The sequence below is a fragment of the Vigna unguiculata genome, chromosome 11 (assembly GCF_037176805.1).
Source record: "Vigna unguiculata cultivar grain cowpea cultivar isolate G323 ecotype 2 chromosome 11, ASM3717680v1, whole genome shotgun sequence".
Taxonomy (NCBI): Eukaryota; Viridiplantae; Streptophyta; class Magnoliopsida; order Fabales; family Fabaceae; genus Vigna; species Vigna unguiculata.
Window position 1 is genome coordinate 39,185,625 of NC_140802.1, and position 27,164 is coordinate 39,212,788.

At 30.3% G+C, this 27,164-nt stretch overlaps 4 protein-coding genes across 4 annotated transcripts; 1 reads left to right on the forward strand and 3 right to left on the reverse strand.

Moving 5' to 3' along the window:
- Nucleotides 1-270: 270 nt before the first annotated feature.
- On the reverse strand, nt 271-1,419 carry LOC114168853 (borneol dehydrogenase, mitochondrial-like). Its single transcript, XM_028053820.2, has 2 exons — nt 1,247-1,419; nt 271-1,167 (listed from the first exon to the last, which is right to left on the reverse strand). The coding sequence occupies exons 1-2, from the start codon at nt 1,282-1,284 to the stop codon at nt 396-398; spliced, it is 810 nt and encodes a 269-aa protein (XP_027909621.2). The 5' UTR covers nt 1,285-1,419; the 3' UTR covers nt 271-395.
- A 3,392-nt stretch (nt 1,420-4,811) lies between these two features.
- LOC114169054 (borneol dehydrogenase, mitochondrial) lies at nt 4,812-7,152 on the reverse strand. The gene is made up of 2 exons (XM_028054071.2): nt 7,031-7,152; nt 4,812-5,782 (listed from the first exon to the last, which is right to left on the reverse strand). Exons 1-2 carry the CDS (start codon nt 7,066-7,068, stop codon nt 5,017-5,019), a joined length of 804 nt encoding a protein of 267 aa, XP_027909872.2. The 5' UTR covers nt 7,069-7,152; the 3' UTR covers nt 4,812-5,016.
- Nucleotides 7,153-14,771: 7,619 nt separating this feature from the next.
- On the reverse strand, nt 14,772-16,126 carry LOC114168943 (borneol dehydrogenase, mitochondrial-like). Its single transcript, XM_028053929.2, has 2 exons — nt 15,968-16,126; nt 14,772-15,870 (listed from the first exon to the last, which is right to left on the reverse strand). The coding sequence occupies exons 1-2, from the start codon at nt 16,003-16,005 to the stop codon at nt 15,102-15,104; spliced, it is 807 nt and encodes a 268-aa protein (XP_027909730.2). The 5' UTR covers nt 16,006-16,126; the 3' UTR covers nt 14,772-15,101.
- Nucleotides 16,127-24,488: 8,362 nt separating this feature from the next.
- LOC114169079 (borneol dehydrogenase, mitochondrial-like) lies at nt 24,489-25,725 on the forward strand. Its single transcript, XM_028054099.2, has 2 exons — nt 24,489-24,646; nt 24,749-25,725. The coding sequence occupies exons 1-2, from the start codon at nt 24,609-24,611 to the stop codon at nt 25,518-25,520; spliced, it is 810 nt and encodes a 269-aa protein (XP_027909900.2). The 5' UTR covers nt 24,489-24,608; the 3' UTR covers nt 25,521-25,725.
- Nucleotides 25,726-27,164: the final 1,439 nt, after the last annotated feature.

Sequence of the window (27,164 nt, forward strand, 5' to 3'; positions counted from 1 at the left end):
TTTCTTCATTTCTGCTAAAACAAATTTCATGAGTATTATTGCAAAGAATGGCTAAAGTTTTGCATGTTATGAGACACGCTAAACTATAGGATAAATGGTTACAGCGACTCTGACATTGGATGAAAATAAATCAAAGGGTAGGGGTTTTTAGGAACTAAAGTATATGAGTCTACGTAGAAATCAGAGAAAGATTCATGAATTCATTTTTTTTTTTTTGTTCTTGAAGATGATATTAGTTCCTTAAGTAAATTTTACTCATTACAAAATTAATTTTCATAACCTATCTTTATTCTTTGCACACAAATGAGCAAATTGGAGGATTACAATACCACTACAGTTTCTGAACTGTTCGCCAAGCCAAAACACCAACAATTATTTAAAGACAAAAAACATGTTTACACAGATTTCTCAAACATAGGAAATCCTACATTTGAATTGGTCAACCCTCCGTCTAACACAAGATTGTGAGCACTAACATACTTCGACTCATCACCTGCCAAGTAAAGAGCAGCTTCGGCCACATCGTTGGGCACAAGATAAGAACCTTTTAGGTTGGAATAAGCCTCACGAACTCCTTCTTCATCAAGATTGAAATATTTACTCAACAATGGTGTTGCAACCGCAAAAGGGGACACACAGTTCACACGAATACCGAACTGTCCAAGCTCCACCGCAGTGTTTTTCATCAGCCCCACAAGGCCATGCTTTGAACTGGTGTAGGCATGTGTAGCTCCTCCACCTATGCATCCTGCAACACTCGCTGTGTTAATTATGCACCCTTTTCTAGCAGGAATCATGACTCTTGCAGCGTGTTTTGTTCCCAGAAATGGACCAACCAGGTTCACACTTATCACTCTCTCAAAATCAGATTTTGTGTTGTCCAGTATGCTTCTTTTGAACTCGTCACCTGTACCAGCGTTATTAAACATGATGTCCAGCTTCCCGAACTTGGAAACTGCTATGTTCACGCAGTTTTCAACGTCTTCTTCCTTTGTCACATCGCAATGAACATATATGGCTGATTCCAACTCATTGCAGAGAGAAAGTCCCACATCGTCTTGAATATCAGCCACCACCACATGAGCTCCATGCTGTGAGAAGAGTGTTGCAGTGGCCTCACCTATGCCGCTGGCTCCACCGGTGATAATGGCTACTTTCCCCTCAAGCCTGCATGTCATGTTATGTTATCAAGATAACAATTCTCTGTTAATTTTTGGGTGTGTTTGATTGGTTTTAGAATCCTTACCTTTTAACTGCAACTGAGAGCACAGAACCATTCGCCATGAGTGAGGTTTTGGAATATATAAAAAACCTGGAAAAGTTGTTTTGAAGTGTTCAACTTGATGTTCTTCTGAGCTTTCTTCTGTTCTAGCTTGGGTCTTATATAGACTATACCTCCCATGCAAGTATCGAACATGTTGTGTTTATCAGAACTCTTAACTCATTTAAACTTTTAATAATATTTTTTGTAACTTTAAGTTGGATTTTATAATAATTTTTACTAAAATATAACATTGTTGCATCCATTCATGTCAATACAATTTATGAGACTTCAAAAAATTGTTGGGTTGTAGCACAATAATCTCATCAAAATGAAATATATTTGTCTCAGTTTGAATCGAATACTATGGGCTATGATACCACTAATATAAAATCTTTTCCTTTTTTATATTTCATTCAGAATTATGGAGAATCTTAAATTAGCATATTGCAAAATCCGTAAATGCTATAAAAAACAACAAATAGCCTTTTAAACTAAAATTGCATTTTTTATATATATATTTAATTTAAAAATAATATATTAAGTATTTAAAAAAGTAATATATTACAAATTAAAATCTTTTTTAGCTCATTTAAGAAACATGTCACTTTACATGATCCCAAAAGGATGAATGCTTGCGTACAAATGCATTCACTCGTTTTCAACTGGTAATTTAACAATTACTTTGTAGATTTACAATATAGGAATATTTATAGTCTTAATTTCATTCAACATTAAATATATAAAGAATTCAATAAAGATGGTATGCAAAAAATAGTATTGAATATAGTGGCATGCTAAATGTAACTTTTAGAATTATTTATAATTCAAGACAACTGAAAAATATGTATAAAAAGGTAGGTATTTGATAATAAAAAAAATAAATTACACAATAGTATATAATATCTAAAAACAATAATGATAAAATTTTAAAACTCAAATTAAAAAAAAAAAAAAGCCAAAATAATTTATATAACTTTTTTAAATTCTTAGACTTAAAAATTCTTATACATGGTTTTATGCATTCCCACACGACACGCCTCACTCCCCAATTGGTTCATTCATATATTAGATAAGATAAGAAGTTCCAATCAATTATGAACTTAGGGATTTTAATGAGAAGTCCCAACAATACAGCATCTGCTTCTCACCTCACAAAATGAGAAAATAAGTGTCCATTTAAAAATGCAAGATTTCTTTCAAAAATAGAGATAAGATAAAGTATGCTTAAAAACATATGATTCTTTTCGTAATAATGTCGTTTTCTTAATCACTACTTATCCATTATAATAATTAAAAAAATTATAAATAAAAAAATTGAATTGGATATTTTCATAAAAGACCCATAAAAAAATGTCAATTGTATATTTTTTTTTAAGGAAAAATATATATTATAAGTGGTGACTATCTTCTTTCATGAGAAAAACATAATTAGTGTGCAAATAATTCAAAGGACAGTTGTTGTCATGCATAGTTGCCCTAAAAACTTAGGGTGGTGCAAACTCTATAAAGAGGTTGTTCTAGATACATCAACAATAATGATTTATATACTATATTTTTTTTATAGATATAATGATCAAAACCAACGTTTAAACAAAAAATGCATAGCAAAATCCATAAGAAAGGTGTGGTAATTTTATATAGAAAATGATAGGTTAACAATTTTTTCTTTTATAAATGACAAACTACCTAGGTAAAAAAAATACTAATTTATTACTTTATTTTAGTTAAAAAATAAAATATAAATCTATTTTAATTTTATTTATGAAAACTTTGTCAAGTTTGTCAAAAAATAACTTTTTTTATATATATTGAAGCGTGTGGATGAAAGAATATAAAATCAATAATTTCATCCAACATGGCTTTAATTTTGCAATCAAATGCCAAAATAGGTTAGCTAAGATTGAGATTACTACCGTGATGGAATTTGGACAAAAAAATTAGAGATATCTAATTAAATTTTTTTATATATAAATTATTTTTTTCTAATAAAAAAAATTCATTTTCTCTGCTCAAACATTTTTCAATGAGTGATTAGAGTTCATACTAATGTGAAAAAACTTAATTTAAGAAACATCGTAGTAAGAGAATCATAGATATAAAATACATAAATTATAATAGAATATTAATATCATGAGAGATATTATAATCTTAGATTTATATCTTTACTTTTTTTTTCTATTTTCATACTTCCTTGATGACTTACTAAAAAATAATCTTATTATAATTAAAGACAGAACCATAATCCCTTTTATTAACCTACATCCATCAAAATGAAAATAAAATGGGAGGAGTGTGGACATTAAACATGTATTGGACTTGGCCCAAAATGAGTGTAGAAAACAAAAGAGGATGGTGGAGTCACTAAAAACATGTACTTGGTCCAAAATGGTGTAAAAATTAAAATGGTACCGTGTAGATAGCAAAAAAAGTTGGGCTTAGTTGGGGAAGGGTAAAAATTGAAAAATGAAGGATGAGGTTTCAAAATGGTGAAAATAAGAGTTGCAAACAGCAAAATATATATATATATATATATATATATATATATATATATATATATATATATATATATATATATATATTATTTTAGTGAGAATTGGGCCAAAGAGAAAAGGTCTATTTCATTGTTTTCTTTTTTTCTCTTCCCTTTGTTTTTTTTATTCCTTTTCTATTTTCATTTCCTTTTCTATTTTTTCTTTAAAATGAGATTCTCCAAGTTTTCACAAAACATGTTTTAATTAACTTAATTAAAATTAAAGAAAAAAGAAAATTACGTAACTACCTATTTTTCAAGCATTTACAATTTGAAATCATTTTTTATTAATTCAGGATGAAATTGAGTGTTAACAAAATTGGGTGTTGAGAGATAATGAAAAATGTTTCGCGATTTTGGAGAAAACTAAGTGACCGATGATACCTCCGATTCAAGTGACGACGCGGCTGTCAAAACCAACGGCAAGGTTTGGTTAGGCAATAATTATTCCTCTCTAAACTTGTTAGAAGAGATGAAAACTAGGAGATTAGACACCGTCAACTATTTTTACCTCAGTAAATTCGTGATTTTCGTCATTTTTTTTTTATTTAGAGCTTGAACTTGATTAGAAAATGTATTTTTTTTAATCCCATAGTGATTTGTCAAAAAGGTTCTCTTTTATAGGTAAGTCCTTTTCATTTTTGTGTGAAAGGAAGAATCAGAATTTTAGCTTACTCAAAGCTCACGGATATTTTACTACTTCACAGCCATTTATTTGTTTAAAAAAAAATCAAATACGTTTGTGCATGTCATTATATTTTCAAATTTTGCACACATAATTATGAATTTTCCTTCTTAGTGCAACCTTTTTCTTTGTAAAACCGGATCATTTTACTAAAATTGTTTTCCATCATTTTATTACTTTTGGGTATATTAAGTGCAGTTGACAACCTATTGAAAATGGCCTTAATCATTAATTTATCCCACTGATATTTTTCATTCCCTCCGCCTCCTGTGTTCTCCACCTCTTAAAAAATATAAAACAAAATATACTATTATTTTATCACTCAATAAATCTTTATAATATAAAACACATTTCCATCGTAACACATGTTTATTTTTTTTCACAAGAATGAGCAAAATAGCTAGATTTGAATGAGGATTATAATAACCACCAATCTATTGCCTTCTTTCTTCACATATGCCGGAAGCTACGGTTTCTGAACTGTCCTCCAAGCCAAATAACACCAACAATATAACTATTTAAGGAACCAGAACATTTTTACATCTCAAACATAGGAAATCCTACATTTGAATTGATCAAACCTCCGTCTATGACAAGATTATGAGAACTAACAAACTTAGACTCATCACTTGCTAAGTAAAGAGCAGCTTCTGCCACATCGTTAGGCACAGGATACCAACCTTTTAGGTTCATATAAGTCTTACGAACTCCTTCTTCATCAAGATTGAAATATTTGTTCAACAACGGTGTCACAATGGCAAAAGGGGACACACAGTTCACACGAATACCGAATTGTCCAAGCTCCACCGCAGTGTTTTTGGTTAGTCCCACTAGGGCATGCTTTGAACTGGTGTAGGCATGTGTAGCTCCTCCACCTATGCATCCTGCAACACTCGCTGTGTTAATTATGCACCCTCTTCTACCAGGAATCATCACTCTTGCAGCGTGCTTTGTTCCCAGAAATGGACCAACCAGGTTCACTCTTATCACCCTCTCAAAATCAGATTTTGTGTTGTCGAGTATGCTTCGTTTGAACTCGTCGCCTGTACCGGCGTTATTAAACATGATGTCTAGCTTCCCGAACTTGGAAACTGCTGTGTCCACGCACTTTTCGATGTCTTCTTCCTTTGTCACATCGCAATGAACATATATGGCTGATTCCAACTCATTGCAGAGAGAAAGTCCCACATCGTCTTGAATATCAGCTACCACCACATGAGCTCCATGCTGTGAGAAGAGTCTTGCAGTGGCCTCACCTATGCCGCTGGCACCACCGGTGATAATCGCCACTTTCCCCTCAAGCCTGCATGTCATGTTATGTTATCAAGCTAATAATTCTCCAATAGATTTTTATTTTAATTTTCGGAAAATAAAGTCTGAACAAGTTTACGGTTAAATCAAAAGGTATAACCATGAGTGAAATGAAACTTTTTCTATCTAAGAACATAAGAATTTAATCGTGATATTGAAATTGGGTCTACTTCACCTATTATTTTGTAGACATTCAAGAGTCCTGCAGCAATATTTGAATTAAAATGAATACTTTGCAATATTTCCTTTTTATATACTAACTTAACTTAATCTATTATTTTGTAGACATTCAAGAGTCCTGCAGCAATTCCCGCAAAGTCCATCAAGTTTGGTAGGATAGCATGTGCCAAATATATAATTGAAATGTACAATACTATTGATTAGAACATGTATCTTGATTGTAAATGATTTGTAATTGTCTTTTAAATGAATTTGAATTGTGGATGTGTTTTAAAATATTTTGTTCTGGTCTATTCTGGTCTGTGCTGAACAAAATTTGCAGGTTTAAATGTGGGAATAACACCAAAACAGAAACTGCATTTAAAAAAAAAACAGAGTATTAGGCCTCGGTTCATACCACAAACGAAGCAAAAAGTGTATCGAATTTAAAAAATAAAAAATAAAAAAACACCATATGGCCTCGGGTGCAACAAAAACCGAGGCCAAAAAGAGCCCATATGGCCTCGGGTGCAGCCAAAACCGAGGCCAAAAGGGTATCGAATTTAAAAAAAAAAAAAAAAAAAAAAAACACCATATGGCCTCGGGTGCAACAAAAACCGAGGCCAAAAAGAGCCCATATGGCCTCGGGTGCAGCCAAAACCGAGGCAAAAGGCAGGGTCTATGGCCTCGGGTGCTTGGAAAACCGAGGCAGAAGCGCCCTCTATGGCTTCGGTTCTTAACCGAGGCCAAAAGCTATGACCTTTTGGCCTCGCCCCAATATGCTTCGGTTCCCGAACCGGTGCAGAATATTAAAAACAACCGCTGCCAAAGACCCTTCCTGCACTGGTGAATTGATGTCACCTGTAATAATATTTCTTTCAACAATTATTGTATTATGATTATTTGATACGGAATAATTGAACAATTATTCTGTAGTAGGGGTAAGATGAACCAAATCATAATCCAAGAGAAAGAGTTATGTCCTGATTAATAGTGATAAGTATTTCATCAATTACACGTTACACCATTAAAAATAAATAAATGGGAAGCAGTTGTGTTTCGTAGGTTAGAGCCTCCTTACCTTTTAACAACAGCTGAGAGCACAGAACCATTGGCCATGAGTGAGCGTTTGGGATATATATAAAACCTGGAAAACGGGTTTTTGAAGTGTTCAACTTAATTGTTCTTCTGAGCGTGAAGCATGTGTGTTTTCATCAGAAGCTGCTTAGGTCTTATATAGAGGTATCTCCCATGCAAGAGACGTACATAGAGAGATATAAGATTTTTTTTTGGGGTAAAAGTGAAAATGGGTATGGATAAGAGGCTGCTTAAATTCTTCCTAATAAAAAAACCAACATAATTTGTAATACGTCATATATGGTATATATCATTATAAGGTACAAAATATATATTTATTGTTATAATAGAAAACAAATTAAAAGATAAAAATGAAATTTAAAAATATTTTAAAGAACAATTTAATATGAAACATAATATTAAAAATTCAATATAAATAAATATTTTGTAGAAAATTAAACTAAAATTATATTTCTTTTATATATTTACCTTTAAAAATAGTTTATTTAGTATTGAAAGAGTCGTATGTTAAAAATTAAAAGTTTTATTTTAACTCATTGTAAAAGAAAACGTAGTAGATAGAGATGTCACTTTAGGTGGTCCCGAATTGATGAATGTTTGTGTGCAAAATCATTCACAAATTCTCAACTGCTTAGTGGCGTGTTTGGCCAAAAAAATAGAAGACAAATGAGAAATGCATTCATGAAGTCATTGTGTTCCATTACTAGTAGAACTATTATAGCTTAATTATGGAAGAAACTTATGGGTATGACCTGACGTTGGTGTCATCAAAAATTAACTTAACAATTACTTGTAGATCAATAATATAGAAATATATGTAAATACAATTAAGTAGATTAAGTAGATATAGTATATAAAAATAGTATTGAATGTTATGTAATTTTTAAAATATGATTTATGAAAATGAAAAATATGTACAAAAAAGGTATTGGCTATGATACACGGATACAATATCGGATACGACACATATCTGACACGTCGATACATTTATTTTGAAAATAATATGATATGATACATGTAACGTCCCATTTAATTATAAAGCGAAATTAAAGGAAACGTCACACAATATTAGTACTGTAGCGTAGTCTTGGGATCCTTAACATAACCCCTACAAAAACCGGGCACACCACGATGCCAAAAGAAAACTGAATACAAACCTAACGGAGAGTATAAAGTAGAAATGCATAAAGAGATACATGGGTCGTAGCCCTAAAGAAAACATGAAGAAAAACTCCAGCCCAGATGGCTAAGCAGCAGAATCGCCATTCCCTTGTCGACCACGAGAACTTCGCCCATCTGCTCCCATCAATCAAATTGATGATCATTGCAAGAAAGAACAGCCACATACAATACAACCATACAACAAAACGGGTAAGCTAGAGCCAACGACTTATTCATCATACAGTTAAATATATTTTCATCATCCCATATCCATATAACAACCAAGCATGTTATGACTCTTCATTCAATACACTACGACTCGACTCGACTCATCCGGATACGTATAACTTGGTCGGATTCAGCGGATGCTTGCACTTGTGGTGGATACCTCTGCTCGACCCTGAGCTGCTCATCTCCGAACTATGTGTTACAAGTATTACGATGAATCAAATCTCCCCCACCACAAGGTTAGCCCTTAATGAATTTCAGGTCTCCTGCTACTCTCACCACAGGAGTCAGTCCGCTCTAAGTGAGACTAACTGGCTCCTTAGAGTGTCAGGATGCAACCTTACCTTGAATCCTTACCTAGTTATACAGATGGGGCACCACCATGGACACCCACTAACAGGGGCCATGGGATTACGTCCCGACCACTGAAGCGTAGCCCCGGATGTCTCACCTAGAGACCCCAAGGAATTACACGCTGACACGGACAACATTCATAAAACAACAGTAGGAGAACATCAAAGTCATGTTTACAATTCCATACCCATCCATGAGATCTATTCCTCGTACGCATCACATTTGAATCCATACGTCGGATCACTGCCACACCATGAGCCTAGGGTCTCCTCTCATGTTAATACCATGTTCCTTTAATTTCCAACCACACATTCGTTTCGCATGCCAAGTTCACACCCAACCCGTCATGCACAATTCATAATTCATGCCAAGTACACATAATATTCCATTATATACATGTTTCTCATCATACAATTCACATTGAAGCCAATATCAATCATCCAAGAATAAACAAGCACCCAAACAGCGTACTGCCTCGCCCAACCCCTCGCTCAGGCTGAAGGGTTTCGCTCAGGCGAGACGTGCTCGCTCAGGCGAGCCCCTCCTTCGCCTAGGCGAGGGTTCGATGAAGCACCCAGGGAACATCACGGGATCTCGCTTAGGCGAGACCCCTCTCGCCTGGGCGAGATGCTCGCTCGCTCAAAAGCCGAGCTGGTCGCCTGGGCGACCTTTCGCGCAAGAGTCCTAGGCGAGCTCCCTGTTCCTCTCGCTTAGGCGAGACTGGCTCGCTTGGGCGAGATTAACAGGTCTCGCCACTGTTCTTCACTGCAACAACCATGTTTATCGAACGAAACAAGCATACAAAGCATTCTCACACACCAAATCGAAGGATTAAACCATACAAGCAGCAACCAACGCAAACACAGACCAAAACGACTGGGAACCAAGAGCTCTAACTTCCCGTACCTGGAAAAAGGCTAAGAGCGGGGTGCGTCTCCAACAGCGGAACGCGAAGCTCCAACGGCAGATTACTGAGATGGGGCTAGGAAACGCAACTGAGCTTACTTGTTCAAGGTTCGGAGTAAACCCTAGCAGAGCTCTAGTGCGGAAGGGTGACGGCTACTGAGTTCTGCAAGAGTGGAAGTGAGTGCGGGATTAGGGCAACACGAAAGTTTTTATCCTATGAGCCGGCCTTTAGGCCCAATCCTGTAGGGCAACCCACTAACTTTAGGGCAGAAAAGAAATGGGGCCTTACAATACGTGATAAATACGCGATATTTAAATATTACAAAATGAACAATAATTCTTAAAAACATAATAAATGTATGATTGTTATTGTATAAATTCAAATTAAAACTATATAGTACCTTATAATATATTTTCTTCTTCATCACATATATTGTTCAAACAACAGCAATATTAATATTTAAATACACAATATTTTTACCTAGACTATTTAATCATAAGAAATCTATCCTTTGCATTTTAAAAGATCATGTATCTATAACAATATATAAAGGGGATTCCCCTTTTTGTGTCCACTTTTCAAAATACCGATTTTACCCTTTAAATATAATAATTTATTAAATTTTTAAAAATTGACCGTTACTTTATAAACTTTTTATAAAATCAGATGCCTTTGTTGTTCTGATATATTTCACTTTATTTTTAATAAATATAATTTTAATATATATATATTTATTTAATAACATTATAATATTATCACTGCTAATAAAATATTACGTATATTTAAAAAATATACACACAGGCGCGATAGCGCCTGTGTTACGCTAGTTCTTTAAGAAGTCATTTAGAACTCTTTCAACGACAATTTATATTAGGAGTGCTTAGAATCAAACTCATATAATCAGTGTAAACAAAACTTAATATAAAAAATCAATAATAGATTAAAATAAAAGATTTGTTTATACCGATTTGAATTTTTTTTTTTAGAATCGAACATATTAATTCGATTGACGATTTGATACTTCTGAATCAATCCAAAATGAATTGAATAAAAAAATATTATTTAAATATTAGTATATTATTTATTATTTCAATCATATAATAAATATGTGTCTATGAAAAAAAATCTAATGTACGTATCTAACTTAATTCATGATTACATATGATAAAAGAGTAATACAATATTTTTAATATATGATATTGAGGATGAATTCTCCTAATAATGTAAGTGATACATTATTAGTTTCTTGGTAAAAGTAATAAAGTAAAATAAAAAACTATCGGAAGGAAACAATACAAAAGAACCCATCTCCAAGTTTATGTTTTTAATTTCTGGTAATACATATGCTAATTTGGGAAAACAACATGCTTCACATCTTCTTGAAGAATGAGGAATGCTCATAAATTAAGTAATTCTCTTACGATCATATAAACAAAAAGAAAACATATTAAGTATTTGTATCTTTCTAAAATACGATCATAAATAATGCTTAAAATCCTAAATAACACATAAGTAAAAGAAAATGTGATCTCAATTAATTCTTTACAATGAAATAACATTAATAACACATTTTCTCAATTTAAAAATGAATTGAGAAATAAAAATGAACCAGCTACATATAAAATCAATCCATTTTGTAATTTTAGCATTAATCATTCATGACCTATTTTTCTAATAATTTATTACTTACCGTGAAGAACAAACTATCTGATTAGTGATTACAATTATCATTGCTCTCGTTGGTCCAAGGCAACTAGGAGATTGATTGAAGATTTATTATATACAAAATATCTTTTACGTATATCTTCACAATGAACCACAATTAATGAGTAAAAGCAAAATCAAATTTTCTTGTATCCCTTTAGAAAATTTACTGGTATTTTCACTAAAAGAATTACTACAAATATCATATCTGTCCTCTTTTAATTTGTTTCTCTTTTTTCTTTGTTTATTGTAAAAAAATATTTAAAAAGGCGAGAATGAATTGCTGAGTGACAAATGTGAAAACAGTGTGGACAGAAAATTGGTCAAAATTGTCATTTGGTGATTATATTTCCGTGGAGAAGAGTGATATATAGAATACCACTAGGAAACGTGATCGTGACAGAACTTGTGCTGCAATTATTTTTCATGCAAATAAGGTTTTATGTCAAAATGCATTCCAATTCATAAGTCATTTTCGTTTATGTTCTGGTCAACAAGTAGTGTTACCACTCCCTCAAAAGCACTTAAAAGCGATGTCTTGAGTCTCCTTTTATTTTATTTTCACATATATCCCCCAAATTCCTCTCACTTTAGAATTTTCAAAATCATAAAATATTCCTTAATAAAGTAGGCATACAAGACAATATGAGATGAAGAATCCTAAGTTTCATAGTATCAAAGATACAATTCCGATAATACTTATGTGGAGAATATTGGTAGAATCTTGCCTTTGGTTGGTTGGGCTTGTGTGGAGAAGATTTATAATACGCCGAATTGTAACATTACATTTGAGGGTATTGTTTTCTGCACCCTATCTTTTTTTTCTTCTTACACCATATCAAAATGCAAATACCACAAAATGACATTTTTAAAATTTTTACTTTAACCCTGAGCTTTTAATACTTTAATCTTCACAATTAACCATTTAGAGACAACAACTTTTAAATCCATTTACAGACACTAAAAGCAATAAGTATCTTATACTATAAAAAAGAAAATATGAGATAATTACTTATCTATAATTAAAACTATTTTTATCCATAACACTATTAAATGAATAAATTAATTAATCAAAAAAGAATTAGAACAATAGTAAAATTTAAATATTGTTTTATGACTAAAATTATGTTAATGAATAAAATTTAATTTAATTGAATTAATTAGTTAATTAATATGAAAGTTACAAGAATAATAAAATTAAAAAAAATCTTATATTATAAAATAAAGAAAATTTAAAATAAATTTTTTCTATAACTAAAATTATTTTTATTAAAAAGATTTAAATAAATGAATTAGTTAATTAACACAAAAATTAAAAGAACACTAAAAAATCAATAACTAAGAGTGATAAAAATCTTATACTGTATAAAAAGAAAGTTTAAATATGTTTTTGGTCCATTAACTTTGAGTGAAAAATTGGAATGAGTCCTTTTATGAAACTTTACTCAATTTAGTTTCCCAACTTTAGAAATGCATAAATTTACTCATGTTAAGCAAATTTTGTTAAGTTTATCTGACGTTTCAAAGATTTTTCATGATAGTACTTTAGTTCACATTAAAGCGAAAATATATCAAATAGTGAAAATACCTCAAATACAACCATGAAATGTGTTTGAAACTTTAAATAAACCAAACAAAATTTGGATAAAAAGACTAAATCTACGTATTTCTAAAGATGAATTACTGGTTCAAAGATTCGAAGAGGTGATAATTCCAAATTTTACTGAAAGTGAAGGGAGCAAAAATATATTTAACCAAAAAAAATCAGGATAAATATTTATCTCTAACTAAATTTTTTTTCTCAATAAAATTTAAATTAATTAATTAATTAATTAAAAAAAACTAAATATTTTTCTATAACTAAACTTATTTTTATGAATATAATTTAACATAATTAATTAACACAAAAATTAAAAAACAATAAAATAAATTTTAAGATGTGTATTTACCAATGAATTTTATTAAAAAAAATGTAGGTAATTAAAATTTGTATTACCAACGGATTTATCAACAAATTTTATCAACAAAAATAATTTTTTCAATAACATACGTAATTGAAATTTTAAAATTTTAGAATAAAATTCATCGATAAATCATTTCAAAAAACTTTTGTAATTTTAGAATATGAGTGATAAAATAGATTGGACCTGACGAGTCAGTCTACAAAGAGTGAGTCAGATTGACATTTTCGCCTGCCAAAGAGATATGTTGTCTTCATTAAAAGAGGCAGTGCTTTGCCATCGAAAGCAGAATTCGGGATGGGTCTGAATCATGAGGGAGAAAAGACAACATAAAAACGAGATTCATGAATGGCTGTTGAAAACACCATTACTTTTTTCGGTGGTAATTATACTTATTGTTTAGATCATTTGTAAATCGCTTATGAATGCATTCTGGTATAATACTTTGGTCCACCAGAAACAATTTTCCGAACTTTATTTCCCACTCCACAACCATCTCAGAATAACTTTAGCAGACATAGTTTTTTATATTCCGTTTTCTGGTAATCAAAAATTCAACCAATAATGGAACTCATCCAGGAGAACGAACTTGCTCCACTTCATGTGTCCTTCAAAGGCAACTTTCAAATAAAACTAAAGGGCAACATAGGAATTAAATAAAATGACAGAATGAAGGAAGAAAATGATAGAATCCAAGAAACAAAAGCATACAATTGATCCGGCTCTAATCACCAAAGGCAACTTCTTCCTATATAACTTTCATATATTTGGTATAAAGAATCTTCTCATATTGTTATTTTTTAAATTGTACAATCTGAAAATAAAAAATTCTTTCATAGAAGCTTATACATTTAGACTATTAGTTTTTCTAATATGACAAATGCATTATTACTTCTATTATCAATTTCGAAAATAATTTACATAAAATAAATTATTTAAATATTGATTTATTGAAGTAATTAATAAATAACTTTTGAAATTTTTGAAAAACTTAAAAAATTAAATAATTTTTTTACCATTTTATAAATCTTGGATAAGTGTTAAATAATGTTAAGATATGATATATTTTGTGGTATAGTGATTATCTTCTTCCTTAAAAAAATACAACACTTGTAAAGTGAGTGTAAATAAAACTCTCAATTCACTTAACGGGATAATGCGTTTCTCCATTTCGGATTGGATTTGCTCTTTTGGACCTTTGGAATCATCTTTCGATCCCGTTATGTAACATATTATCTTATAGTCTTACGATCGTACAATTTTATAATCTTATAATTTTAATTATTATTTTGTAATTTTATAAATTTATAAATTTATAGTTTTATAATTATAAAATAATGTATGTGACAACAACAAACACATTCCTCATTTAAAAAAAAAAAAGAAAAACTTAGCCGAAAAATTTAAAATATTTTAATACTCAATAAACCATTCAAATTTATTAAACTTATATAATTATTCGTAGCCAAGACGTGGATTCAACAATGTTTTCATCCCCTACTCTCTATAATTTCTCCACCTTTACTTACTGGAGGAATAACAAAACCAATTCCCAAAGCTCTATATGTCGCGTGTATGAAAAATAAAACATCATTCAACGTATCTTTAGTTTTGCATACAAATACGAAAACGGCTTATCTATATTGCCTTCTCCCTTCACACATGTTGTTGGCTGGTATAGTTTCTGAACAGTCACCAACCCAAAACACCGACAACATAGTTCTTTAAAGACAATACTTTTACTGAGACTGCCAAGGAGAAAATCCTGCATTTGTAATGGAGAATCCCCCATCTAACACAAGATTGTGACCACTAACATACTTAGACTCATCACCTGCCAAATAAAGAACAGCTTCGGCCACATCGTTGGTCACAAGATAAGAACCTTTTAGGTTGGAATAAGCCTCACGAACTCCTTCTTCATCAAGATTGAAGTATTTATCCAACATCGGTGTCGCAACCACATAAGGGGACACACAGTTCACACGAATACCGAATTGTCCAAGCTCCACTGCAGTGTTTTTGGTTAGTCCCACAAGGCCATGCTTTGAACTGGTGTATGCATGTGTAGCCCCTCCACCTATGCATCCTGCAACACTCGCTGTGTTTATTATGCAGCCACTTTTAGCAGGAATCATGACCCTTGCAGCTTGCTTTGTTCCCAGAAATGGACCAACCATGTTCACTCTTATCACTCTCTCGAACTCAGACTTTGTGTTGTCCAGAATGCTTCGTTTGAACTCGTTGCATTGACCTGCGTTATTGATCATGATGTCGAGCTTCCCGTACTTGGAAACTGCCAAGTTCACGCAGTTTTCAACGTCTTCTTCATTTGTCACATCGCAATGAACATATATAGCGGATTTCAAGTCATTGCAGAGAGAAAGTCCCACATCGTCTTGAATATCAGCTATCACCACATGAGCTCCATGCTGTGAGAAGAGTCTTGCAATGGCCTCACCTATGCCGCTGGCAGCACCAGTGATAATCGCCACCTTCCCCTCAAGCCTATTACATTGTAATCATTCATTGATGAAAGAATTAAGAATGATTATGAGATTAGAGGGGTGATTAACAGCTAACAATGTTGTAATAACAACTTTACCTTCTGATAGTTGCAGCAGCTGAGTTGACACTTGCCATGGATGAGTTTTTTTTTTTTTTTTTTCTGAATTGCAGAAGAAAGATGAATATAAGTATATGTATGTTTATATATAGCTCTATACTAACATCAACTTCCTCCTCTCTTTATATAGCTGCGTCGTTCCCTGCAAAATGTAAGGTACGTAAAGATTTTTGCTACGGAAGTGTTAAAGTTGTAAACCACTCGATATTATAAAGTTTTATGATCTTTTGTATTTTATGAGATTTCTTTTACGCATATTTTGTTTCTAGGGTTTTACAAAACTTGCGAAAATTTTATGGAAAACTCGTTTCTCATAGATGTTTATAAAAATTAAAAAAAATCTTACAAAAGTTGAAGAATTATAGTAATAAATCTTCCTTGTGAAAAACAATTCTTGAATCGGATTAATTACATTATAGAATTCGTTTAAGATTTCTTTTTTAACTTTTTCTACTTTTGTTCCAACATAAATGAAGAATAAAAAAACCTACTTATTGTATATACCTTTTTAGACTTTTGGATCTCTAGTTTCTTTCACACCGAAAAGTTAGATTCGAATTAAAAGTTACAACTAAGTCAAACTGAAAAAATTTAGTTATTATATTTGAATACAATATTGTTTATTTAGAATTATTTGATAACCAACATGTATATATATTAGATGTTTCTTGAAACCTGTTTTATATTTTGATTGTATTTTATTTATAATATATTTATATTTATTTAAATAAGAAATAAACTTTGTATTATAATTTTTATTAGCAATCGTACAAAATTCATGGCATATCTGATAACATTTTATTATAAAATATTTAACAACTTTTTTTGTAAAAAATATTTTAAATTCTTTTGTAAAATTATGTTTAAAATTCCTTTGTAAAATTATTTTTACAATGGTAAAACTTCAAAATCTTTTTGAAGTGAAAAATATTGGTTTTTTACAAACAAGATTAGTCAAAGTTTCCTTTCATACATTGGATTGTCAATCTTGTAAGGTATAGTTGGTTAAGATCCTTTATGATCTTTGATGACAATTATATATCAAAGATTTTTCATAAGCTTTCTCAGAAACTATACTCACCTAAAAGATCCTTGGGGTCTATTTATTTTCCTAACATCATTTAGATTTACACCATATGCATTACTTTTCTTGTTAACTTTGATTAATGTTTATTTTTCCTTCAAATAATATAGATATTGCAAACTCTCAAAATAAGAGTTTATTCAAGAAACAGCAAATGGAGTGTTCAGATACGATTGAGAAGGAGAAAAGGAAAGATTTACAAAATTGGAATATGGTGAAAGTGAAGAGATATATCAGTCAAAAAGGTCACCATCGAATCAATTTGTGAAGAAATATTAATAGATATTCCTACAAATAAGTACAAGCTCACCCTATAAATTTGTGAAGAAATATAAATACATGATGTACACAGCCACATGTTAATCAAAATCAATGTTTCACTATAATAGTCTATTGTGGTTTTCGAGTCTGAAAAAAAAAAGTAGATTCCCTAATCTCATTCGTAAAATTATATCAATGAGACCCTTTTACGCTATTAGTGAAGTGTGGCCAAAAATATCAAATTTAGTTCTTTTATGTAAATTATTTGAGTCATGTCACTTCACGATTAAACTTAAATATAGATGATATAAAAAATAACTTATTTTACATTGGTTAATCACATATCATAAAAAGACCATTATATGTTTATTGTGATCATGACAATATATAATAGAAAATTATTATATTTTAGTTACTCTCAACCAACATTAATGTTCTCTATGTTTCAATCTACGTAAAAAAAATAAAATCAAAATCAAAATATTTTAAGTTGATTAACTCAAAATTCAAAATAAAATGTATGAAAACGGTATAAACAATTCAAATGTTATTATGAAACATATTTAAAACGTCAAATAAATTTAATAAAATTTGGTTAAAATAATTAAATTTACATATTTACAAAGTTGAAAGACTAAATTTGGTTAAAATTTAAAAAAGAACCTGATTCTAACCTAAAAGTTAAAGAAAAAAAATATACTTAATCCGATTTTATTTGAAATTTTCTAGTAAAATTTTATCAGCCTAAATCAAGTGTCCAGATTGTCTAATAGAAAGTCTAAGATTGTTAAAAGAAAAATTATTTTTTACTATTAAATTTTGACAATTTTTTTATAATATGATGTGTCATTTTTTAAGTAATTTTTTATTTTTTTTTTATTCTGAATATTCTAATACTACTTAAAAAATCAAACCTTATATTATAAACAAAATTTATCAAAATTTAATAGTCTAATCGTTCAAATCACGCATGTGGAGATCTCTGTCAAGGATACCTTGTTTATGTTTTCTACAACTTCTGTCGCTTAGTTACTATTTTTTCATTATAAAAAAGTATTACGAAAAACAAGTGCAAATGCATTACTCAATGTGAAATACCAAATAATGAGTGTAGAACCCCAATTTTTCAAAATTGCCATTTGTAGATTATATTTCCGTGAACGTAAGCGTGATGGGACTCATTCTGCAATTATTTTTCATGCACTTGCTTTGTTTCCTATCCTCCTATCATTCCGCGTGGTAATACCAAAACCTAAGATTCAAAAATCTCATCAGTCATTATTGTTAGAGCCACAAAGAATTCCCAAACTTCAATCTTCTATTTTTTTTTTCATCTGGATTTTTTATTCTAAATATTTTGCAAGTGTTTTAATTAATCGATAAGTTTCCTATACTTGCTCAAATTATTTTATTTTACTCTCTTATTTTGAAAATCCATTTTACCCTTTTGGGGGCTGAGTTCCTAATTCTTTTGAAAAAGTACTTTACAATTTACTTTTCTATCACTTTATACATTTTATTGTTTTTTTCATCTCATTTATTTTTTATTTAAAAGTGTTAAAAAACTTTAAGAACAGTACCACTCTTATTATAAGACCGGTAATTCAATTAACTTACTAAATTAGTTTTCCATGAAAGATGAAACAAAACAAAGATGTAGTTATAATGTCATTCGATTAGAATTTTGTTCTAATTAATCTTTATAATTTTGATACGACTGCAACCGAAATTGCATTAAAATAATAAATAAAAGTATAATTCAAAAAATAGAGTTTAGAGTTATAGTAATTTATTTAAAAATTAGCAAAAAATTATTGAGGTAAAAGTATAGTTTGAGAAAATCATATTTTAAGTCCGAAAGTTTTTTATATACAGAAAAGGTATTAAATTTAAATCTCCACAATATTTGTGAAAACACGATACATTTAATTTAATTAAATGTAGAGTTGTATTTTTTAAAATTTTTATTTTCTTTCTAAATATAAAAAATAAAGTACTAAGAAACAAATTTTTTTTAAATAGACTCGACAAAAATTAACATCGCTTTCCATTCACAATAAAAAAAATCAGGACGCAGTTTTAGGGAAAAAAATTGTTTGTGTTGATTTGACTTTTCTAATTTTAAAACCTTTTTATGTTCTTTTAATATTTTTAATTATTTAAGAATGCTGCAAAGCGACGCGACCATGTTTTAGGCACAAAAAATAAAAGCAAAAATATTTTTTATTATTTAAAAAAAAATAGTGTATCTGTGGCAAAACGTGGTGCCAAAAAGTTAGTGAAATGAGGTGTGAAAAGTTAAAATAAGTGTTTCAGAAAGTAAATAAAATCCCCAAAAAGTAAAAAGTAAGAAAAAATAAAATGCTGGGTATATAAGTAAAACATAGAGTGTAAATTGTAATTAGGATCAGGCACCAAAATGAAATAAAAAGAGTGGATGTATGAGTAACTGTTTGGGTGCAGAAAGTAAAAGTTTCAAAAATGAAATAAAGGGGATCGTAGTGCATACAATGAAAGCACAGGGTGCAGTAAGTAAAATATCGCGCCCAACCAGAAAATGAAAATGAAGGAAGGTGAAGTGTGTACGGAAAACGCAGGTGCCGAAAAGTAACACGCGCGGCCCACACCATTAAGCAACATTACGAAGAAAAACAAAACGTTGTGCAAAGAGTGAACATGGGATTGCACCGAGTAAGAGCTAGATCCAGCCCACTTTCTCCTCTTCTTCAAACACGTGTGGCTGGGCTTCTTCATCTATTTGATTTATTAGATGTTTTCATATATTAGAGGTTGTTTTTCTATATTAGGTTTCAAAAATTAATATGAAAGTCCTCTCACTTAATCTTAATTAAGAAAAGAGTTCTCTAAATAAACAAATGAATCATTAGTATCATACTTAGGGATGTCAACGGGGTGGGTAGGGTACGGGTAGTAACTCCCTCGTACCCTATCCGTTGGATAAATATTTGCCCCGTACCCATACCCATATTCATCGGATATCCGTTATGCGAGTACCTATCTATTTTTTTCATATTCGCGAGTATCCACGGGTACCCGCGGGTATTTGCAAAATTATTTAAAAAATAAATATTTAATCATAAATTCAAATAAAATAAAATAAAATACATCGCTGTCATAAATTTTAAATAAAGTTCAAATAAACTCAAGTTGATACATGTCCAAAACCTACTTTCTCCAATTGATTCCTAAAAAATAAACAAAATAAACAAATAATAAACCTCAATTGTCACGTGTCAAATATTCTTATTTTGATTCCATCATTTGACAACAAGTATATCATAAACGTCATTGTCTATATAAGGTTTGATGTATATGTCCAATTTCAAAGTAAAAGAAAGAGAAGAATGTCAAGGGTGTAAGTTTAGCGGGTACAGGTATCCACGGGTATAAATACTATGATACCCATACCCGCTCCGTTAACATGCGGGTATCAAAAATATCTGTACTCGCAGTAGCGAGTATCCATTTTTAATATTCGTTTTCTACCCGTTACAGATTTTATCTGCGGATACCCGCGGATACAAATTTTTATGACATCCCTAATCATACTTCATGATATGTTAAGAAGTTGAATTTGTATTGTTTTAAAATTCACAAGTTGAATTTGTATTGTTTCTAACTTTACATATAATTTTTCTTTTATCACTCTCAAAATAAATATATTCTTTTATTTTTCATCGAAGCATCATGAATTATTTTCTTATTTCCATATTCTCATATGTTGACATTGGCTAAACATGGTAACACATGATATATTTTATAAATAGAAAGGATTTTTTTTTGTTTAAATACTATTTTAATTCGATGGTTATTTTCTCCACATTTAATTTGATTCTGATTTGCTAAATTAGATTGAATTTCAAATTACATTCAATTTCGTCATTTTGTTAATGACAATAAATAAATAATTATCTTTTCACTATATATGACATAAAAGAACTAATTTGATATCCACAAACACCATTTAACTTATGATATCCACAAACATAAAAGACATGATAAACGTGACAATGAATACTAATAAATGAGCCGGTAAATGAGACCATAATGCTGATTAATTTTAGAAAAAAATGATCTAATAAAAATAAATATGGAAGAGATGGATGTCCTATACTTAGATAAAAATAAATAATTTAGTTATTATTATTGTTTAAAGTTATTTATCTAATTTTTTTTATTGTATTAGAGGGTTTCAGTTTATGTTGAAATAAATGTTTTATTTGAAAATTTGATTTTTTTATGTCATTTGAGACTATAATTTATGCATGATGAATTTTTTTACTTTGAATTTTGTGTTAATCAACTTAAAATATTTTGATTTTGATTTTATTTTATTTTTTTTACGTCGATTGAAACTTTGAGTAACACAAAATAAAGAACATTATTGATTGGGAGAGTAACTAAAATAAAAAATTCATTTTCTATTATATATTGTCATGATCACAATAAACATATAATGGTCTTTTTATGATATGTGATTAACCAATGTAAAATAAGTTATTTTTTACATCATCTATATTTAAGTATAATCTTGAAGTGACATAATATGACTCAAATAATTGACATAAAAGAACTAATTTGATATTTTTGTCCAGACCACACTAATAGTGTAAAAGGGTCTCATTGATACCATTTTACATATGAGATAAGGGAATCTACTTTTCCTGTAGAATTGAAAAGCACAATTGACTATTATAGTGGAACATTGATTTTGATTAACATGGGGATATATATATATATGTACATCATGGCCAAAGAAGGTATTGGGTGAACTTGTACTAATTTATAGGAATATCTATTAATATTTCTTCACAGATTGATTTGATTCCTTTTTGACTGATATCTCTTCGCTTTCACCATATCCACTTTTTGTAAATCTTTCATTTTCTCCTTCTCAACCGCATCTGAAGACTCCATTAGCAGTTTCTTGGATAAAATTTTATTTTGAGAGTTTGCAATATCCATAATATTTGAAGGAGAAATAAACATTAATCAATCAAGGTTAACAAGAAAAATAATACATATATCACTTAAATCTAAATGATGTTAGGCAAATAAATAGGCCACGGATACATGTATGTATATTAGTGAACAAAAAATAAATAAATAAATAAATAAATAAATATATATATATATATATATATATACGGTTTAATCGGTTGGTCCAATGTCAGATCACATATTTTATAAGGAGAAAGAGTAGATTGAGTTATAATGTCACATAAGTAATAAAATAGATTAAAGAGATTGGTCGGATAGGTCGGATAATGGACGATAGGTAATAAAGAAAAACAATAAAAAGATATTGAGATGACAAAAAAGAAGCTGAGGGGATTGAGAAAGAATGAATAAGGAGGAATGCTCTAATCGATTAAAAATACCCATCACCTTAGAATCTATCCCCTTGTTTCCCTTATTCAAGAAAGGATGTTCTTAACTTATTTCAATATTAACCTCTCTTGTGATGTCAACAATATGTTATAATCATTCTTAAATCTAAAATAAGATTAGATATTCACTTCCTTAACAATTACAAATATTGTTTGAAAATTATATCGTATGGCCTATCAACATCTCTAACCAGACCATCGGTCAGGCGGCCAAAGGATAAGCGGCCGAAGGCTGCCCGCTATATGCGGACGATCCCTTGGGTTGTTGATGTGACAATTTCTCTGGAGTAATTTAAGGGAACTCGCAATCGAACGACCTCCGTCGTTCATTCTAGTGGAATTTTGTCATCCTAACATAATTACGGGGACCTCCGTTAGAACGCACGACCCTTCGATCGGGTGACTGCATCAAATATAGATCAATTAATTAAAAGTAAATTAAAGTAATGTAAGTCAGTAATCAAGTTTAAAAAGCAATTGGGTCATGATTAAGAAAATTCTAATCACAGACCCATGTCAAAAACTATAAATAGGAGCCAGAGGTAAGTTGGTGAGGACTTTTACTTCGCATTTATTACAACATTAATTGCACTTACCCAAACGAACTTGAACTGACTTAAATATCGGAACCTTATAGACCGGTACCTCGATCGTCTAAACAACCGAACGGGAAAGAACAAAAGGAGAATGAATAGGAGATAGAGGGAGGAGAATGGAGAACGAACACTAGAGCTGAGTGTTGGACATAGATGCTTGGTCCTGTAGCCGAACAAAAATATTGTTTGAAATGGCTATTGACCGGCTACAGGTAACCCAAATGTCCCTATGTTCCTCGTTAGCTAAATAACTCTAATTTAACGTTCATGCCCATAAAGACCCCCATTAGCTAAATTTAATATAAAATTTGAATCAAACAACCAATACTTTTCACTTCAAAAAGATTTTGAAGTTTTACCATTGTAAAATTAATAAGCATTTTTTAAAATTGTAAAACCTTTTTTTAAAATTGTAAAAATAATTTTACAAAAGAACGTAATTTTCCAAAAGAATTTAAAAGATTTTTCACAAAAAAAGTTACTAAATACTTTATAATAAAATGTTATCAGATATGCCTTGAATTTTGTATGATTTCTATTCATATATTTATAAACGAATTACATAATTGTATCAATAACAATTATAATACAAAGTTTGTTATCTTATTTTAATAAATATAAATAATTATAAATAAAATACAATCAAATTATAAAACAAGTTTAAAGAAACATACTCATATGTATACATGTTGGTTATTAAATAATTCTAAATAAATAATATTGTATTTAAATTCAATAACTAATTTTGTTCAGGTGGCTTGGTTTTAACTTTTAATTCGAATCAGTCTTTTTTCAGTTTGGAAAAAATAACTAGATCCAAAAGTCTAAAAAAGTACATACAATAAGGAGGTTTTTCTTTTTTTTCCTTTATTTATGTCGGAACAAAAATAGAAAAAGTTAAAAAAATATTAAACGATTTCTATGCTGTAATTAATCCAATTCAAGAATTGTTTTTTGTAATGAAGAATTATTACTATAATTCTTAAACAAGTTTTCTATATTTTTTTCCGTAAGTTCTGTAAAATCCCAGGAAAAAAAATATTCGAAAAAGAAATCTCATAAAATGAAAAGATAAAAAAAGAGAAAATTATATATCAAGTGGTTCACATTTTTAACACTTCCGTAACAAGAATCTTTACTATACCTTACATATGCAGCAGGGATCGCAGCTATATAAAGAGAGGAGGAAGTTGATGTTAGTACAGAGCTATATATAAACATACATATATTCATCTTTCTTCTACAATTCAGAAAAAAAAAACTCATCCATGTCAAGTGTCAACTCAGCTGCTGCCACTATCAGAAGGTAAAGTTTTTATTAAAACCTGTTATTGTTAGCTGTTAATCACCCCTCTAATCTCATACTCACTCTTAAATCTTTCATCAATGAATGATTACAATGTAATAGGCTTGAGGGGAAGGTGGCGATTATCACTGGTGCTGCCAGCGGCATAGGTGAGGCCATTGCAAGACTCTTCTCACAGCATGGAGCTCATGTGGTGATAGCTGATATTCAAGACGATGTGGGACTTTCTCTCTGCAAGGAGTTGGAATCCGCTATATATGTTCATTGCGATGTCACAAATGAAGAAGACGTTGAAAACTGCGTGAACATGGCAGTTTCCAAGTACGGGAAGCTCGACATCATGCTCAATAACGCCGGCATAACCGGGGCGAATAAAGCAAGCATATTGGACAACACGAAGTCCGAATTTGAAGCAGTGATCAACGTTAACCTGGTCGGTGTTTTTCTTGGAACAAAGCACGCTGCAAGGGTTATGATTCCTGCACAAAGAGGAAGCATAGTGAATACTGCTAGTGTTTGCGGAAGCATAGGTGGCGTGGCCTCACACGCGTACACAGCTTCGAAACACGGTGTGGTGGGATTGACGAGAAACAGTGCGGTGGAGCTTGGAGCATTCGGTGTGAGGGTGAATTGCGTGTCACCTTACGTGGTTGCCACGCCCTTGGCTAAGAACTTTTTTAAGCTTGACGACAAGGGGGTTCACGGGGTCTACGCAAACCTAAAAAATGCTGTTCTTGAGCCGAACGATGTGGCTCAAGCTGCTCTCTATTTAGCCAGTGATGAGTCCAAGTATGTTAGTGGTCACAATCTTGTGGTTGATGGAGCCTTCACCGTCGTCAACAGTGGCTTTTGTGTCTTCGGACAATCTTCATGAAAATTTGTTTGTCTGCCTTTCGATGTGACTTGTTTTTTTCTATTTTTGGAATAATCGAACACGAGCTGTTGTTAGTGTTTTCGTTAGGTTTGCACTTTCTTGCTTCTGCACCTTCATAGGACTCAAATGCTTTGTTTTGTTCTTCTTTGTTTGAGAACTTGTTCTATTTTTATGGGTTAAACTAATCATGCAGTTAGTGGCTCAAGTGTTTTTTAAGGTTTATGTTTTAAGATATTCCATGTTCATTGTGGAGCTAATGTCAATATAAATTTTTAGATTGGTTAGTAGGGGTAGGGCACGGAAAAAATTAAAACTTTGATTGACAACATGTGAAGCTATAAGATAGATACACTATGGATTTTGAGGGAATGGGAAGGATACCAGAGCTTTCCGTATACACACTTTACCTTCCTTCATTAATTTTTGTTTGGGCTCTGCTTTTTTACTTACCCTCTGTTTTCATTCTATGCACTACGATACCCTTTATTTTACTTTTTGAAACACTTATTCTAACTTTTCACACCTCCTTTAACAAACTTTTTTGGCACTACGCGTTCTATAAAACACACACACGCACACTATTTTTCTAAAAAAATAAAAAATATATAAAATAAAATATTTTTGATTTTACCTTTTGGTATCAATACATCTCCAGTCGTTTCGTACCAATTTTAAATAATTCAAAAATACTAAGAAAATATAAAAAAGAAAATTAAAAGTAGAAAAGTCAAATCAACACACAAACATTGTTTTTTTAAACTACATAAATCTTGATTTTTCATAAATCTTGATTTTTCATAATGAATAAAAATAGGTACAAATACATTGTGTAGACCATCTACTAAAAAAATACTCATTACCCTGCAAATTCTCCTATACAAATATTTTAGTAAGAAATTCATGCATATTTTTCTTTGAATTTTTTTTACATGAAATTCATTTGATTTTCTACAGAAAATATAGTTGGCAGGAAATATTTACAAGTTTTATAATGAAATTTTTTCTGCATGAAATACCTGTAAATGTTAAAATTACTTACGAATTTACAATGTATTTGTTAGTTAGATGTATTTTTTTTTCTAACTTTGTATGAAATATCTGCAAACTTTCTTTTGTAAAATTATTCGCAAGAAAAGAATGTAAAATTACATGCGAATTTATATATGTATTTGTTATTTTTCTTGTTAATAAAATTTTGGAGAAAAATTATTAAAAAAAACTAAAGTATTTGATAATGTTTTACCTTAAGTTTTTTTAAATGTCTTCTGTGCAGAAAAGTAAAATAAAATATTATGTTAATTTATAATATTTAAATATTTATTAAATTTTATTCAGATTTATGTTTCACTAAAAAAAAGTTATTATTTGTATCTTTTATGAAAAAAGTAGAAAATATTTACAATATTTTTTATAAAAATATCTATGATTATTTTAGAATTACTTCTTTCAAAAAAAAGTCTATAATTTGTTTTTTAAAAGATAATTCGCAAAAAATCAATATTAATGCGTAATGACAATATTACATATTTATTTTTATGAATAAAAATCTAGAAAAAGTAATATCTATGAAATTTTTTATGTAAAATTACATATAATCAATATTAATACTTATAAATTTTACTTAATTTTTAATTTTATGAATAA